General features: G+C 36.9%; 1 protein-coding gene across 6 annotated transcripts in view; it reads left to right on the forward strand.

Annotated features, from left to right (window-relative positions):
• The window catches only part of myo5aa (myosin VAa), a 105,808-nt gene that overhangs the window by 71,555 nt on the left and 15,507 nt on the right, over positions 1-18,746 (forward strand). For all 6 annotated transcript variants that reach the window (XM_062024395.1, XM_062024416.1, XM_062024405.1 and 3 more), the window contains exons 14-28: positions 815-898; positions 7,216-7,368; positions 7,474-7,571; positions 9,776-9,862; positions 9,938-10,046; positions 10,128-10,339; positions 10,414-10,570; positions 11,436-11,675; positions 11,748-11,996; positions 13,430-13,523; positions 13,726-13,856; positions 13,919-14,032; positions 14,123-14,257; positions 15,825-15,881; positions 15,954-16,181. In XM_062024395.1, the coding sequence (XP_061880379.1) occupies positions 815-898; positions 7,216-7,368; positions 7,474-7,571; positions 9,776-9,862; positions 9,938-10,046; positions 10,128-10,339; positions 10,414-10,570; positions 11,436-11,675; positions 11,748-11,996; positions 13,430-13,523; positions 13,726-13,856; positions 13,919-14,032; positions 14,123-14,257; positions 15,825-15,881; positions 15,954-16,181 (2,148 nt within the window). The remainder of the gene's footprint in view (positions 1-814; positions 899-7,215; positions 7,369-7,473; positions 7,572-9,775; positions 9,863-9,937; positions 10,047-10,127; positions 10,340-10,413; positions 10,571-11,435; positions 11,676-11,747; positions 11,997-13,429; positions 13,524-13,725; positions 13,857-13,918; positions 14,033-14,122; positions 14,258-15,824; positions 15,882-15,953; positions 16,182-18,746) is intronic.

Raw genomic sequence — 18,746 nt, forward strand, 5'->3', positions numbered from 1 at the left:
ATTAGATTTTACGTCAATGAAACCCGGTAGTACCGACAGACTTCAGTCGGTACCTATAAAAGTACAGAATTTGGTACCCATCCCAACATGGCTGCAACCAGTAGAGGCACTGTTGGTTCAGTCTCAACTATTTGTGGACTGAAGAAGGACAACATAACGTATAATCATTGATTAATATTTTATTTTCAATTGTTTACCTATGTGTATCTCTACTCCGAACTGAATTTTATTTGTAAACATTTTTTTGTTGGTATTATTGCCCTCTAAGTGTTATTTGTGTAATACTCCATTGGCCCCAATATAATGACACTGGGTAGAAGACCACCCACCATTCTTTTTGAAAAATATAAATAGTGTTGAAATTACAACTGATAGATTACAATAAATGAAGATATTTAATTTCTTAAATGGTCGACATTTTACTAATGACTCTGCTTCATTGGTCACCAATATCTTAAAATTAGCATCATAACTGCTCCTTTGTTATTTGATAACTTGCTAACAACTTTTTGCTAGCTGGTCTCTTGTGTCGCCTTTGCATTTCTCCATGTCACTGGCATGTGTAAGTGACGAAAATAAAATATGAGGAGTCTTTTAAGTACCATCTATTGGTTCACATGTATAAATATGTATATATAATATGTAACCCCCCCACAAATACGGGACAAAAGACTTACATTATATAGACTTGTAAAAGTCTTATATTTGGTAAATACAGTAATTGAAGGTCTGTTCGTCAGGCGTGGGTTATATAGCTACAGTATATATTGTGTATTTGTTGACATCTTCACACAAACTGCACTCTGTTGAGCAGGTTGAATACCAGTGTGAAGGATTCCTGGCGAAGAACAAGGACACGGTGAATGAAGAACAGATCAAAGTGCTCAAGGCCAGCAAGGTGAGCTGTATGCACGCGCACACACACACAAACACACACACACGCACAGGTTTCACTGTATCATAATCGCTTACCATAAGTGTCCTGACAATATTGCCTTATATGACAGAAGACACCATCAGATTTATAACTGTGATACAAATAGCAGTTATTATTTGTGGGCCACCTTATTACATTGCAATGGAGTCATTAGTTCTACTGAAAGATGATGCCAGCTGGGAAGTAGGTGGCAACATCCCACTTGGAGCTTCCAAGGTCCCACCTCACAGCGTTAAAGTTTTAATGTAAACAAAAACATCTCTCAACTATTGGCATCATTCCGATGCAACATTAAAAAAACAACTAAATAAAATAAGGCATATACTGCCAGATATAGGAGTGTGCTACTATTTGCTAAACAATGTGACCTGCATAGGGCGTTAAGAGGTAGCACCCTCTACTATTTGTGGAGAACACTTTTATTTTGGCAGGGCAGACACACGTGAACACATTGGTGGCTTTTGAGAAGCAACATGATACACTCTTCTCTCTCACATCACGACCAGGGTCAATTTGTTATAAACTTGTTGGGTCTAAGACTCTTAAATCCTTGCTGCTGTTTGGCCTACACAAACACGTGCACGCGTACACACGAACAACAACGTAGCCTGTTTAATCCAACAGCAACTTTGTACTGCTAAAGACATCAACCAAAGTTAGAATAATGTCTGCTTTACTCTTTAAAACAACTGCGTATCACATACACATCAGTCATACACGCAAACACGTGGACTTTGTCTGCATCAGTGAGACTTAAACAATTGGGATTATACCTTAATGACGCCTTAACCAGATTTAGTTTAATTAGGATTTAGGGTTCTCTGCCAAGCTTATCAGCACGATTTGTGTGTGCGTGTGTGCGTGTGTGTGTGTGTGTGTGTGTGTGTGTGTGTGTGTGTGTGTGTGTGTGTGTGTGTGTGTGTGTGTGTGTGTGTGTGTGTGTGTGTGTGCGTATATATATATATATATATATATATATATATATATATATATATATGCGCACAAGCGTGTCTGTGTGTGCTTTGGTGGCTATGTTTATATCATCGTAATAATACAACTTTTTATTTATAATGCACTTTTCATTTGACACCAAATCCCAACGTGCTACCTGTTTAAAAGACATAAAAAACTAATTTAAAAAAATTAAAAATTGCATAAAACACATCATACGTTTTACAAATTAAAATTAGCCATATGATTCATGAAGTACACCTACACAATACAAGAAGTACATCATAATTATATGAGTCTTTTGTTTGCAAGAATATTAATACTAAGTTAGGAAAAGTTATTTTGCGTAAGAACACTCACAGTTGCCCAGGCTATCTACTCCTCATACTGGTGATTGCTGATAACTGTTTATGGTACAAGAGAAATAAACAATTAAAAACTAGAGTAGTACCTCAATTTACAAGTTTTAATGGTTCAGTGATTAAGCTCTTAACCCAAAACACCTGTATCTCAAATCAACCATTGAAATTAATTGAACATTAAAAATAAAAATAAACTTTTTCATAAAAAAGATTGTATAAAAACTGTACAATAAAATGTACTACTAACAACTACAGTAGTTTTATAAAGTAAATCAATGATAATGTACTTTATTTACCTTGGAGAGTGTACTTTTTTGGTATCTCCTTCAAGCTGCTTCTCTGTCAAACACACCATCAGCAGCTTTTCCATATTTTCATCGATAAATAATTAAGAATTTTGTTTTAAGATTCTTGGCTGGCTTTAGACTTATTCTGCTTCAGTATGATGAAGACTAGCAGTGGTACGCTCAAAATGTTTCACTAAATTGGAGACACACTGTCATTTTTTTTTGGAAGACTTCTTTCTTTAATTCAATGAATATCATCCACTTCATCTTCTCAGCAGTGTCTATCACATTTATTTTCTTCCTTCCCAAACATGGGAAAACAAAGTTATGTCACTCTCTAGCTTTAAGTTAATGCTAGCAAGTAAGACCAGATGTTTCGGGCACATCTTACAGGATTAACTGTGGTTTTTGTCTACGCCAACTAATGGCGGGGACGCTTGTAACTCACATTTTTGTCTGCAACTTTAAAGCTTAACAATTAGCCAAGAAACAGCTCTTATCTCAAAACACTCTCAAGTTGGGGCACTAATAAGTTGAGGTACTACTGTGTAAAGGTTAATACGTTAATAACGGTACCATCTGAAATGTGGTTTATTGATACTGGATAAAGGTGGTAGTGTATTGTCATTTTATACTTTTTGTTCGCAGAACACAAGGCACAATTGTATTTGGATCAAATTCAAAGTTTGTGTGTTTGTAACAGTATTTGCGATCTCAACACTACACGAATCCACACACATCAATTATCTCCCTTATATCAAAATGCTAAAGTTGGGGCACTTTTAAATTGAGGTACCACTGTAATGCACAAAATCCAGGTATGCTCGCTTGTTCTGGACATTTTGCATACTCAATGGATTACTCTTCCCAACAGTCATTAACGTTAACAGCCACCTTGCAAAAAAATAAAATAAAAATTGTATCAACATTGTCATAGCCTATGGTGTGCTTGCTTATGCACGAGCACACCTATGTACACACAGACGTGCAATAAATACATGTTATATGATGAATTAATTAATATCCTGCCGGTTATTAATGAGTATTTAGTTATGATTATAATGAAACCTTGTATAAATAAAACAACTCCAACAAATAATGCACAACATCAAAGCCCATGGTGCACTTGATCATGCAGTGTAGCATTCTCCTTTTGCTAGTTATCAATAGCCATCACCTTAAACAACATAAATAAACACAACTACTCAAAATAAGCCAGAAATTGTCCAGTGTAAAGTAGTAGAGTACCTTGTGTGCTTTTTGATGTATATCAGGAAAGACATCAATGTCAGCGTTGGTTGCCGTGACACAATGAATGGCGTAAGCGCATGCAGCTCGGGTGCTTTTGTATTTCTTCAAAAAGCCTCTAAGTGACTGCCGATGCACTTGCACCACATGACTTGTGTTAGCGCGTCTAATCTTGGCGGCACATTCAACCAATGTCTAATGCAGCAAATAAAATACCAGTGACACACTTTATGAATGAATTCAGTGGTGATCATCATCCCATCGTTTTCATTATGAATTTGCCTGTTTTCATGTCATGTTAAATTGATGGGAATGCAAATGATTTTTCTTTCATCTTAATGTCATGTCTCCATGTGTTGTCCATGTATGTTGTCTCCATCATGACAACCCCCCCCCTTCCCATCAACAGAAGGTAAACAGAGGCAAGGCCGGTCTACCTCAACCTCTTTTTTTTGTTTTCCATTTTCCTTTTCCTTTGTTTCTCCTCTTCCATCGCTCTGTGATGCTCTAACAGCACTGGGTCATTGAGTTTTTGTGCCATTATTTGCTGCATGCCAAGCACCAGAGGCACTGAGAGTTTAAAAATAAAGCATGATTGGAAATAAAAATTTAAAAAAACACCAGGCACCAGCAAGGAGGAGGTTTTTTTTTTCAGGGTGATGCTGTGGGAGCCTGGGTGGTTTTCCTGCTTAATGATGCTGGCAAGAGAGACACAGCATGGCAGCGCTCAGAGCAAAGAAGCTGCGTTAATAATTTATATTGCCTTCTAGTTTCATTTGTGCATGTTTTACTAAAACCCATTTATTATACATGACGATAGTCATGTCATAATACAATGAGTGGTAACCATAATCCTGACATTGTGTTGTTTTTTGGCTTGTATAACATTATAACTGACTTAACTGACATTTTTTTTTATAACAATCACTAATCCACGAATCAAGTGTGGAGAATGTTCCACAATAAAAAGCTAAATTGTTCTCTATTGATGAGAAATGTGTCAGTAGCTTTCAAACATGTAGACATAACTACAGTGGAACCTTAAAGATCAATTGCATTAGGTTTGGTTGAAACTTAAGAACTGTTTTTCCACATTAACAGCAATTGAAATAGAAATAGTCTATTCTAGGGTTAAAATGTTTATTTATTATAAAAGCAATGTGTAATGCTAGATTTTAACATTCCAAACTGTTAAATGAATGTGAAAAAAACAAAAACAAAAAAAAACTACTAAGGCATAAAAGATGTAAACTTTGCAAGCCATTTTGTTTTGTTTTTCGAGTGTGAAAAAATTAACCACTAGTCTTAAGAATAAAAAAGCTGATATAGAATGATTTGTATATGGAATGATAAAAGTGAAAAAAAAAAGTTAGTCCTTTGAGTATAACTGAAATGAGGGTTATTCTGCAGTTGTTGTTTTTTGCAACTTCAGAGGCTTATTTACAATCATAGATGTGTACAAATAAGTTAATAGCTCTAAAAGAACAACAAAAATATTAGTTATGGATAATAAAAACTGCTTCTTTCTGCTCCTTTTCAGACTAGTTGTAATGAGAAACTGAAAATATGTGATAATATTCTAACTATGTATGTTCGAAATAAATGAAAAAAATACAATAAAACTTCCCACCATTTAAGGCATTGTGTTTATGGAAGTGGAGAGCTTTATTAAACTGTATGCAACCTGCTTTTGAACAATCTTAATTATACGTGTCAAAAGATGTTAATCGCTGTGTAGCACAACTGCAACATTAAGACTAAATACCATAAATTTTAGAAGAAATTTTTTTTCCCATATATTAGCCACGCCGGACTGACTATAAGCCGCAGATATATACATTGTGAAATTAGTTTACATACTTTGTTTCCAAACGGTGCCTAGGCTGTAACACGGCAGTAAAACGGATGATAAATAAATCAGAAGTCATCATCATGGACCCGCTAGCTGCGGGTGATAGCTTTCCAATCAGCTAAGCAGTCTATATAACTCCACAGTGAAGTTTTAATGAATTTGCTGAGGAATTTGTAAAACTGAAACAACACAAAAAAAGTGCTATTGTAAGTTAGTAATACTAACACAGACACTCGTAAACACGTTAGCATATTAGCTAATGCTAACAACGCTCGCTTCATTACGTAACCATAGCACATACAAATATACATGAAAACACTCAGAATGACATCATACATAGGACAGATTAGTTAGTATGAATGGTTTTGGTTATATTGTAAAACTTACAAACATTGCTTAGAGGGATGACTGAAGAATCCATACGAGTGGAAATGCTATGGACGACTAGAAGACGTAACGGCACTTCCAGTTCAAAGCACTAAATAAAAGGAAATATTGTACACATTCACCCGCTGCACCTGCGGTGAGCAAACTCATCCAAAAGATGTCACCATAGCACAAACAATAACACAACTTTACTGTGTCTCTGCATGTGTTTATTGAAAAGTATTTGTTGAACACAAAACATTATGGCCGTTAGCGAAGCTTAATCCATAAATATGATTTTATAAGCAGCAGGGCAGGAAAAAAATTGCGATTTATAGTCGGGAATTTACGGTATATGTTTTGATATTTTGTATTGTGTTCTGTTCTATTACTAATATTATTGTGGTAGTTGTTGACTTAGTCGCGAAGTACTGAAACGGGTGTATGTTGCGCTACTTTTAGTTTGCAATAAGTTCAATTAAAGTTTCCATGGTCTTTACAACCCTTTAGAGGTGGCATTACAAACAAGCTAAAGAAAAAGCTTGTACCGTATTTTTTGGACTATTAAGTCACAGTTTTTTTCATAGTTTGGCCGGGGGTGCGACTTATACTCAGGAGCGACTTATGTGTGAAATAATTAACACATTACCGTAAAATATCAAATAATATTATTTAGCTCATTCACGTAAGAGACTAGACGTATAAGATTTCATCTGATTTAGCGATTAGGAGTGACAGATTGTTTGGTAAACGTATAGCATGTTCTATATGTTATAGTTATTTGAATGACTCTTACCATAATATGTTACGTTAACATACCAGGCACGTTCTCAGTTGGTTACTTATGCGTCATATAACGTACACTTATTCAGCCTGTTGTTCACTATTCTTTATTTATTTTAAATTGCCTTTCAAATGTCTATTCTTGGTGTTGGGTTTTATCGCATATATTTCCCCAAAAAATGCGACTTATACTTCAGTGCGACTTATATATGTTTTTTTCCTTCTTTATTATGCATTTCCGGCCGGTGCGACTTATACTCCGGAGCGACTTACACTCCGAAAAATACGGTAGTCGGAATTGTACAACCTTAGGTATTATAAAATGTTAAGGTTCCACTGTACGTTTAATATGCTATTTAGCATGAAATTACCATTATGCTGTAGTAGATCAGAATTGTGACTGTACAGTATTTGGGCTGCTTTTCCCAGTTTGACCTGCTGGTGGAGCTGTTCAAGGATGAGGAGAAAGCTACCAGTCCCATGGCTCCTGCAGGGGCTGGAGGCAGAACCCGCCTTAGCATCAAACCTGACAAGAGCCGCGACACAAGCAGCAAGGAGCATAAGAAGACTGTTGGTTGCCAGGTTGGTGCTGAATTATACTTCTCCCTTTCTATCAATTATTCAAGTCCTTTTTCCTCACATTTATCAATGATGTAATTGGCCCTTTTGGGTGCTTTTCTCTCGTAGTTTCGTAACTCCCTTCAAATGCTCATGGACACGTTGAACGCGACCACGCCACACTATGTCCGCTGCATCAAACCCAATGACTTCAAGCAGGCGTTCTCGTGAGTTTACAGTTTTACTCTTCTTTCTGGACATGTATTCTAAAGCAACCTTGTTTTACTTCAAAATTACATAGTGGAAAATTATATTATCTTATTCAATTTGGCTCAAGTATGAATTTACACAACCACACAACAAGAATGTTGGTTTCAAAAAGCCTGATTTTGGCCTGACTGTGACTTTAATTGCATAATTTACTAGGAAGTTGCCTTTGCGACTATTGCTTTTGCTCTTAATTAACTACATGGAATCTTAGTCATGTCACATTAAAAACCAAAACCGACTTTCAGTGTCGTTAGATGCACTGATTGTCAAGATAATAATGTCACCTTCCAGATACAGAGGACATCAGAGCACAATAAAATAATTGTATTTCCAACGTTGAGCTTTTTCCTGTTGTGGATTTAGTTTAAACCTTAGCCATAGTGAGCAGTGGTTCAATTGCGTGAGACAGGGCAGTTCTCCAAAACCAGTTGCTCTGAACAAGGCTATTTTAAAAATAGTTTAGATTGTACTGTAATTCTACATCTTTAGTGTATTTTGGCCAAAGTATGTTACATACTTTAAGAATAAACTGTTATTACCACCTCCAGACGGTTATGTAACCATTTCGGTTAGTTTGCAAGCTGGTTAGATATCTAGTTAGCTGGTTAATTTGCTAGTTAGCAGCATAACAAAAGTTATGGATAGATTTTCATGCAACTTTCAGAAAATGTCAGAAATGGAAGCATCACATGCTGAGATGCATTCATTCCAAGCCCTTGTTCTGAGGTTCCTTCTTTGGTTCCTTCTTGCTCCAGGTCTGACCCTGGCTCGTACATGCTAAAAACGATTGCTTTTGCCATTTATGTCGCCCAAAAGTCTTAGCGGGAAGCTTATTTCTAATGCAGGGGACTTATGGTGTGTGTTTCAGTTCTACTGGGAAGTCGGAATTTCCGAGTTCTTAGTTGGAAATTTCAACTGTAATGACCCCAGAGGTCGGATTTCCTACTTGGAAAGTTGGAGAGTCCTTACTGTCCCTGAGTTGGCCTCAAAGATGGCTGCTCTGAGTGTAATCACTAACAGAAACTTCTGTGATAGTGGTTATTAGCACTTCTTACCTTTTTTTCATGTATTTTATACGTTCTACATCACTAGCAATAGCGTCTGTGGCACCTCTTCATCCATTGTTATGTAATATCTGTTATTAGATTAGATTAAATTAGATAGTACTTTATTAATCCTTCTGACTATTATTTGTCGCACTAAATCAGCCATATATATGATGTATTGTAGGACGTCTATATGTGGTTGTTAATTTGTGTAAATTTAAAAATAATTAATGTGTTTAATACATTCTACATCACTAGCAATAGCGCCTGTGTTTTTTATTCCTCCACCGTGTTTGAATGTTGCAGAAGGAGTGAATATTTTTCATAAGTTGTTTGTATTAGGATAAGGCACGCGCACAAACAGCTTTCGTGGATGTGGCCATTTGATTCAACCTCGTAACTGGAACACTCATAACTTGGCTGTGATGTCGTTCCCAGATCTGACTTCAAGCTTAATGGGACGCACCAGAAGTTTCTGTCAGCGCGAGGAGGCAGGGTGTGGAGGGGTTCATTTGCATCTAATAACTCAGGTTGTTTCCACAGGTAGCCAAAAAGTGGCTTGAAGATAGATCTGTAAAGCAGCGTTTATGTAAAATTTACGACCAAAGCACCACCATTACATCTTATGTAGACCACAAGGAAGTGTTTTAAATGTAGATTAAAATGATATGAAGAACTGATTTTGGGCCCGATGTTTTCGAAATAGGAAAAGGTACAAGTCATTGGATTATTTACAAGTCATTACATTATGGGGCGTTATACTACGTTACCTTACATTTACATTGTTAGCTTAAACTTCAGTGTGGGTGTGTAAGCTTGTGGTCCCACCTCCACCCGCAGAGACGAAGACAGTGGATGACTGAGAAGAGGCTTTCTTTCATCCTGCGAGAGATAGCTCAGAAAGTTAGGTTCAGATTTTGATTCAGAAATGGAATATGGATCAAGTGTTTTAATTTTGTGGGTGATCCAGACTTTTTTACTGTTAGGTTGTAGGGCCTGGCAAAGGTCTCGAGGACTTTTCTAGTTCTGTCGTATATTGAGAAACCTAGAAACTGTTTTCATTTATCCAAAAAAATGGCATTAAATATCTCAAAATTTAATGTCATAATTGTCAGGTTTGATCCGAAACGTGCAGTGCAGCAGCTCAGAGCCTGTGGCGTCCTGGAGACAATCCGCATCTCTGCAGCAGGTTTCCCATCCAGGTAGTAACCCATGCATCTTGGCACCCTCCTTAAAAGGTATGATTTTCAACCCAGTCCTTGTGTATTGCTCCCCAGATGGACGTACCAGGAGTTCTTCAGTCGGTACCGAGTGCTAATGAAGCAAAAAGATGTGCTCCCTGACAAAAAGTTGACATGCAGGAATGTACTGGAGAAGCTAGTCCAGGTTAGATGTTAACATTTCCTTTTTGTGCATCTCTATTGTGACTTTAACTCCCTGTTCTGCTCTGCTCCTGTTTTCATCCAGGATCAGGATAAATACCAGTTTGGTAAGACCAAGATATTCTTCAGGGCCGGGCAGGTGGCCTACCTGGAGAAGCTGAGGGCAGACAAGCTCCGCGCCGCCTGCATCCGCATTCAGAAGACCATTCGATGCTGGCTGGCTCGCAAAAAGTATCTGCGCATGCGCAGTGCCGCCATCACCATCCAGAGGTTCACCAGAGGATACCAAGCTCGCTGGTCAGTCCCTTTTCCTGATCTTATCAATTGACCAAAACGAGCAGAAAGTATTTAAATATGTGGTCTACCTTTAGCCTGGCCAAGTTTATGCGTCGCACTCAGGCCGCGACCCTCATCCAGAAGTACCAGAGGATGTGTGTGGCGAGGAAACGCTACAGGCAGAAGCAAGCCGCCGCTCTGGCCATACAGACCATCCTCAGAGCTTACATGGCCCGGCAGAAGTACCAGGCGGTAATACAAACACACACATGCTCATGCTTGTATGTAATGTCATAGAAAAATCTATTAGTTTTTGCTGGATCACCTATCAATAACCGCACTGACACATACTATATACTCACATCCACAACTACTAGCAGTCTTTTAATCTACCTACTGTGAATGTGTATTTACATTCAAGAGATTAAACATACTCTCCCATTTTATTCAATTGAGTGTTTCCGAACATTTGAACATTTGACTGGTAGGTATGGGTACCTTTCACATTCGAATCAATACGGTACCAATCCCTGGTACCTGGGAAGCAATTGGTACTTAACAGTACGAATTGTCTTCCCATCGCTATGTGCCATACATGTTTTGTACTGTGTGACCTTGCTAGATAATCCACACAAGCACACAAAAATAAAAAAGACTGCACGTCTATTTTATCTTGATTAATCCAATTAAAATACTTTCTTAAGCTATATTTTACTGTATATTTTATTATCCTATTAAAAATTGTATTGTATTGTAAATAAATAAAAAATGATTATTTGGGATATAGAGATATATACATGCAAACCAACTGGTAGTGCCAAAGGAATTCACCTCAAGCGCTTTTCTTCCTGTCACAAACACACCAGTGATCTGGAGAGCTGCATCCGTGACACAATGACCCGCTGGAAAACGGTGCACTTATATTTAGTGTCTTATATTCATGGGCGTCTGATAATCTAGTCATCATGACATTTGTTTATTTTATTTTTTTACAGCATTTTTTTTTTTTAATGTAATGTGGAAAATTTTACTTGAGTAACACATTTTTGATTTTAAATAAATTCAATACAAATGTAAACAATGTATTTTTTTTCTCTCTCTCTGCAACTGTCCTCAGCTCCTGCGAGAGAGCAAGGTGGTGATCATCCAGAAGCACGCTCGCGGCTTGTTGGCCCGACGTTGGTACAAGCGCTGCCTCCACTCCATCGTCTACCTGCAGTGCTGCATCCGCAGGATGAGGGCCAGACGCGAGCTGAAGAAGCTGAAGATTGAAGCCCGTTCCGTTGAGCACTTCAAGAAGCTGAACAAGGGCATGGAGAACAAGATCATGCAGCTGCAGAGGAGGATCGACGAGCAGGTTTGTCATCGTCCTTCTTCACTCCTTTCTGGGTGTTTTGATTGTTTCCAACATCAAATTATTTTTTGCCAGACCAAGGAGAACCGCACCGTCAACGAGAAGCTGGTTGGTCTGGAGAGCTCCTACACAACGGAGAGTGAGCGACTGCGTGGCGAGCTGGGCCGGCTGCGCGGCGTGGAGGACGACGCCAAGAACAAAGGCAACCAGCTGACCTCTCTCCTGGAGGAGCTGGAGAAGCTGAAGAAGGAGCTGAGTACCACGCAACAGGAGAAGAAGACCATCGAGGACTGGGCGCAGACGTACAGGACCGAAATGGAGAAAGTATGTCAAAATTCCTTTCAATATTTTTCATCAAATATAATTTTGAAGAATGCCCAGTTGGATTTCAAGAGGGTCATTGAAAAGTGTCCCAAAATAATCGCTAATGATAATAATTATCTTCCAGCTCTGTTCCATTAATGGGAATGTTAGCATTTCCAGCCAATCCCTCACCTAATACATTGCGTTCTTTGTAATATTTGGCTATAAGCATCAAAAGCAAACCTTTCCCCCCCTCCAATTTAGCAGGCCGAGAGAACCAAAGGGCATTGGGCACATGGTGGGCACAGTTGCCCCGGTACAGGTGAGCACACAATGTTGTGCTCGTGTTTTAGAATTCAAACTGCAGTATGTGTGTGTTAGGTCTTAGTGCTCTTGTGTTTTTCATCTCCTTATGATAATTACCTGTAGTAGCTTAGTAAAATGTACAAGTCAGCCTTTTAGTTCATTTAGGAAATATCTCTCCCCTGTTTTACTAATGTTTTTTCAATAAAATGTACATAGTAATGAAAGAGTGGATGTAGAAAATATACGTTTGTGTATTTTGAACATGGAAACAAGATTACACTATAATACAGCACATATTTACAGTGTCGCACAAAGTTCAACATGTCCGAAAAGGAGTAGGAAGAACAACAGTTTATTTTAATCTTACCCCTTTTCCGTTTCACAACTACTGCTAATACTTTTGTTCACATCCTGTATTCAATCTGTAACACAAATATTTACGTACATAATAATGATAAATAAATTCACATAAATAAAAACGTTATCAGGAGTTATAGTCCATCATAGATAATAGTAGAAAACATTCAACAATATACAGTATGGAATTTATTTTCTTCCTTTATTTCATGCAATTATAGATTCAAAAAGTAGGTATTTTTTTAAATATGATAACAATGAAATACATACCACTGTACAAGAAGTGAAAAAAAAATAATGATTTGCAGATTTGCATTTATTTGGTTAATTAAAATACTTAAATCATTTCATAATTTACTTAATCTTTATTATGGATCTAAACTAAACTAAAATTAAAGATAAATGCAATAATATTTTATTTTATTTGCAACAAAAAGGAACAAAAAATAAAAATTAATTATAATATTAATTTAAAAAAAATATATTTTGAAAAATAATTTAATACTACTTTAATATGAATACTATAATAACTTTTATTTATTTTCATCACCTGCATTTGCTGGTTGACTGGGAGATATCACATGGTCCCATTGCCTCTATAATGGTTCACATACAGTGTATACTTACATTCATTTGATTACCAAAAGTAGCTTCTTTTTCTATAAAGGTTTAGTTGTCGACCAGCCTTGTCCCCGTTCTAACAGTAAAAAGTATATTTGTGAAGTATGATCAAGTATTCACATAAAAATGTTGCTAGTTATTCATTTTGTTATTGATCATGTGTGCGTTAGATGGTGTCCGAACTGAAGGATCAGAACGGCTCGCTGAAAAAAGAGAAGGACGACCTGAACAGGTTGATTCAGGAACAGAGTCAGCAGATGACAGGTGAGTTTGACCTGACTGTGTACACACTTTAAGACAATGGGTGTCCAAAGTGCAGCACCGGGGGGCCATTTGCGGCCCGCAGCTGGTCTTTTTTGGGACACCTGGTCTCGGGATACCTACAAAAGTATCAACAAGATGAATTAGTGTAAATCTAACCCTTAGTCATTTGAATGACATTTTTGTGAATGTTTTAATCTTGCAGAGAAAATGGCTCGTACTATTGCAGCGGAGACTCAGCAGCTGGAGAAGGACCTGAACGAGGAGCGCTCTCGCTACCAGAATCTCCTGACAGAACACCGTCGCCTCGAGGAGAAACACGACGACCTCAAAGAGGTGCGCAAAACACTTAACTTTCTTTTGCTTTTGTTTTCTCAACTCACCTACTTTGTTCTCAGCACATTTCCAAGCCTGGCCACAGGAGAACAGATTCCACCCACAGCAGCAACGAATCCGAGTACACCTACAACTCAGAGTTCGCCGAATCGGAGGAAGGTTCCCGTGCCGCAGAAGTACGCACAGACATTAAAAAAAACAAAAAAAAAACAATCATAAAACTGGTAAAGGAGTCCTTTATAAAATTCTGCTTGGATGTCTTGCAGGATTTGACGCGAGGAATGGATACCTCACTCACGCTCAAGCTGCAAAAGAGGCTCACAGAGCTCGAGCAAGAAAAGCAGTCTCTGCGCAATGAGCTGGAAAACAAGGAGGAGCAGTTTCAGCGGGCTAGAGCAAGGGTATTACTGACACTCACAGCATAACTAGTGTGCCACCTGTTAGGCTACAATATACAGTACAGTACACTGCCTGATCACATTAAGTACTACTGCAGAGTCTCTACAACCATAGGAATAAACATATTGTTAAATTAATAGAACTTTACTCAAATAGTCTGTTTATTTACTACACAGAGTTATAGGCCTTTAAGTCAAAGTGAAGCAATACACAGAAAATCCCTTATTTGTACAAATATATTATTTATAACGTTATATGTATATGTTTTTAAAGATTTTCCACAAATAAATGCCAATTAAAATGTTGTTGTAAATTTAAGATATTATAGTATATTTAAAATATAATGTATAATATTGCTGCGATGAGGTGGCGACTTGTCCAGGGTGTACCCCGCCTTCCGCCTGAATGCAGCTGCGATAGGCTCCAGCACCCCCCACGGTAGAGAATGGATGGATGGATGGATGTATAATATTGTTTAACTGCACTATTGTGATCATTAGCCTGTATCATTATTTAAATTAAATATTTTTTTACAAAAGGGTCACAAAAATGCAAGAGAATGTATTTAATCAACAGCAGAGAGAACCAGGCCCATATTATTGGTGCAACATTTATTAAAGAGAAGACTTTTATTTGTAAAACTATGCTATATTATGCATTTTAATTCACGCTTAATTAGAATATAATTTGAATTTGAATTAAATAAAATATAAATTTATTGAAATGCATTTGTAGCATTTTTCACATTGCTTAGCTAGAATATATTTTGACTTTATTGTAAAGTAAAATATTAATGTATAATAAATCAATTTTTTTCATTTTCCACAATGTGTAATCAGAATATATTTAAATTTTATTGTAAAATAAAATATTAATTTGTATTAAATGCATTTCTGGCATTGTTCTCAATACATAAATACAATGGATTTTAAAAATTAAAATAAAACATTAATTTATTTAAAAAATGCCGGTTTGGCTTTTACGCAATGCTTGATTAGAACATATATATTATTTGAAATTAAAATACAATATGAATTTGTCGTAAGTGCATTTTGGGGATTTTCCACAAATGCTTGATTAGAATAGATAGGTTTTTAAAATTAAGATTTAATATTATTTTATACTAAATATAATTCATATTATAATAATTTACTATATTTAAATTGTACTTTTACACGTGGGTCAAAACAACATGCCTTACCTTTATTTAAGGTAGGACATTTTTTTTAAAAAGAGGCCATTTTTTAACATTAAATAATCACAATAAATAACCACAAGATACTGGTTATAACAGTATTAATTGAACTATATAAATAAATAAAAAATATATATTTCTTAAAATAATATATTTCAATTGTCATTTTAATTGAGGAAAGTGCTAAGAACATATATTTAATGTTTTTGTACAAACAAACAAACAAAAAAAGCATTTGCAAGTATGTCATTTATGTCAAAGTAATGGTTATTTGAGGAAGGGTATCTATTTAAGTTGAGACCACTGTTTGTAGAAATTTGGTATTTGGAGTTTTAAATGTTGTATTAGTTATTATAGTTTTCTCCTTGTTTCAGGATGAGACAGAATTCAAAAAGGCTCGTGGGGCAGAGTTGGAGTACGAGTCCCTCAAGGTGAGTATTTTCAAATGTTCGCTAACAGTTTATATTTCCATATATCCCGACCCAAACACTCTCCGCTATCAGCGTCAAGAGCTGGAGTCTGAGAACAAGAAGCTGAAACACAACCTGGCTGAGATGAGGAAAAGCCTGCTGGGTGATGCGGCCGCGAGCTCCGGCGCCCCAGGCTCCCCTGCTTACAAGGTGCTCCTGGATCAGCTCAACTCCTCCTGCGAGGAGCTGGAAGTGCGCAAGGAGGAGGTGCTCATTCTGCGCTCGCAGCTGGTCAGCCAGAAGGAAGCCGTGCAGCACAAGGTACGGCGTCTGGTCTCATACGTGTTGATGCATCAGTTGGAGACAAACGGATGCCCCCATATTTTCTAGGATCCATCACTTTCATTGTCATTAGATGTCATTAGGTACACCTGCACAAACTCATGACATCTGAACTGTACAAATATGTCTTTGTAGTTGGATTAATACATCCTGACATTTGATGTCACTAATATAATACATATATGATATATTTCTTGTCTTGTGTGTCCATGTTGTTCGTGTACTTCCTTCCATGAGCTTTTACGAAATGTTTTACGTTGCACCTTCCCTGTTTTAACGCTCCTGTCTCTACCTTCTCTCCTCCATCCACGCCTTCACACAGGATGAGAAGGTACTGTTAACGACCACTCCCTGCATGAATGTTGTTTCTGTTCGCACCGCAGTGTTTTATGTACATTTAACCCTTTATAACAGTGGTCCCCAACCACCGGTCTGTGGACCGGTACTGGTCCGTGACGCATTTTCTACCGGGTCGCAGAGAAACATTAAGTAATTTATAAACGACTGCATTTTCTCCGACTTGACTTTGGCCTGTTTCACTAAACACACCAATAAGCTTGTTTATAGATGTACAATAAAACTCCTCATAGGAAGTTGGCATTGGTATTATTTGTTATACCTTTGTGACATGATACAATGCACATTAATGGACATACAAAATATAAATGTGACAGATTGTAGCCAAAGGCTGATATTCATCTGCATCTCATTGCAAAGAAACAAGTCCACGGCTCCCACTAATTCAGCTTTATAGTGAGTTGTATTTTTCATGCACTTATTTTTGCTGTATTTATCTGGCACAAGTGGAAAGCCGGTCCCTGAAAATAATGCCTACATTAAACCGGTCCGTGGTGCAAAAAAGGTTGGGGACCACTGCTTTATAGGACACTACGTTCTATTTCAAATACTTGTACAGTTACTGTAGTACATTACATGACTTTTTATGCTATTTTTGTTTAAGGATAGCCAAAGTACGGTCCATAACTTATATTGATTTGACCAATGGCATATACTTGCAAAGTAAAAGTAATGTAAAATTCAATAAGGTCGAAAAAAAAGTTGTAATGTTAATTTAAAGATGTGACGATCAATCAGCATCAGACGATTTTCGTGAATAAGTTTGTGATTACCATTGCCGATTAATGCCTTTTAATGCTGATCACAAGCGCTGATCCCCTCTGGCTGACACTGCATTTACTTTTCGTCCCCCAAAAGATAGGGGGCTAGCAGCTAAATAAGTGTCTCCATACACCGTGTGGCGCCGCTCCCCTAAGCTAATAATAATCACCTCCATTACGACAAATAATCTGTATTTCTTAGTGTCTTAAGTATCATTTTCAAGTACCATTACTGCTGAAGGACGAAGCTAAACATGTTACATAACAAGAGCAAGCCAGGGATAGGCATGCTAATGGAAAAGCAGAATTATAAGTGCTTAGTAAAGTTTGAGAAGTGTAGATGGAACCACGTTACAACAGAAAGTAAGCAGCGAACAACAGGAAAATAAGATGTAGATTAATAAGAATAAGAGGATAATATAGCAACTGTTAGTGTGTCAGCATTGTCACAGTCAGTACACGACACATAAGAGGAGGGTGACTCAATTCATAAATTGTTGGTGTCAATACCAAGGGTAGTATCAGTATATAATTGATACTAGAGTGATTAGGTTAATATTTTTATCTTCTCAAAATAATTTTTGTTTTTTTGTTAATGTTTACAAGTTCAGGGAAAAATCCCTGAATACAGGACGACTTTGGGGCTAAAGGGATTTAAATGAGGAGGATGAGGATATAGTAGTTTTTTTGCTGTTATTTACTGTGGAACATTGACTTTGTTTGCTAAAAAAAGAGAGAATTGGGAACTAGTTTAAGTATTGTGTTCATATTGTTAAACTATCAATATCACTCACCATAAATTGTACCATTTTTAGTTAATATATGTGATTGGTATTGGTATCAGTTGATCTCACTCATTGATGATTGGAATTGATAGCATAAAACCCTAAAACTTAAACAAAAATGTTGTTTTGAAGCCACTCACCATGGCGGAAAATCAACCAAGTTTCTTTTAAGTGACATTATCACTGGAGGACAGAGGAAAAGGAATGGCTAACTAAGCATGCCAAACACACACACTAAACAGGACGACACAAGAAGCTAACAGCTAAAACTGTAATGTAAAGTAGTGGTGATCAAATGTTGATGCTATTGATGCTTAGTCTAGTATCGGTATATAAACGATACTAAAAAGATTAGATCGATATTTTTCTTTTTCTTGTTTTTATTATTAGTACAAAATAATTTTTAGGGGGTTGTTTTTGTTGTTGTTTATGAACCTCTCGAAGTCTCTAGAAACATGAAGGCTTTTAGGGCAAAACCCAAATAATTTAAATGGGAGCCGATAGTAGTTTTTGCTTTTGCTTAGTTATCACGCACAAGCAACTTTTTTTGTTAAAATAGTTTATCTAGCATTCAATACGACAAATTTAATCTGATTTAACTGATTAACAACAACAATAGCAAACTGTACATTTAGAATTTA

The sequence above is a fragment of the Entelurus aequoreus genome, linkage group LG02 (assembly GCF_033978785.1).
Source record: "Entelurus aequoreus isolate RoL-2023_Sb linkage group LG02, RoL_Eaeq_v1.1, whole genome shotgun sequence".
NCBI lineage: Eukaryota > Metazoa > Chordata > Actinopteri > Syngnathiformes > Syngnathidae > Entelurus > Entelurus aequoreus.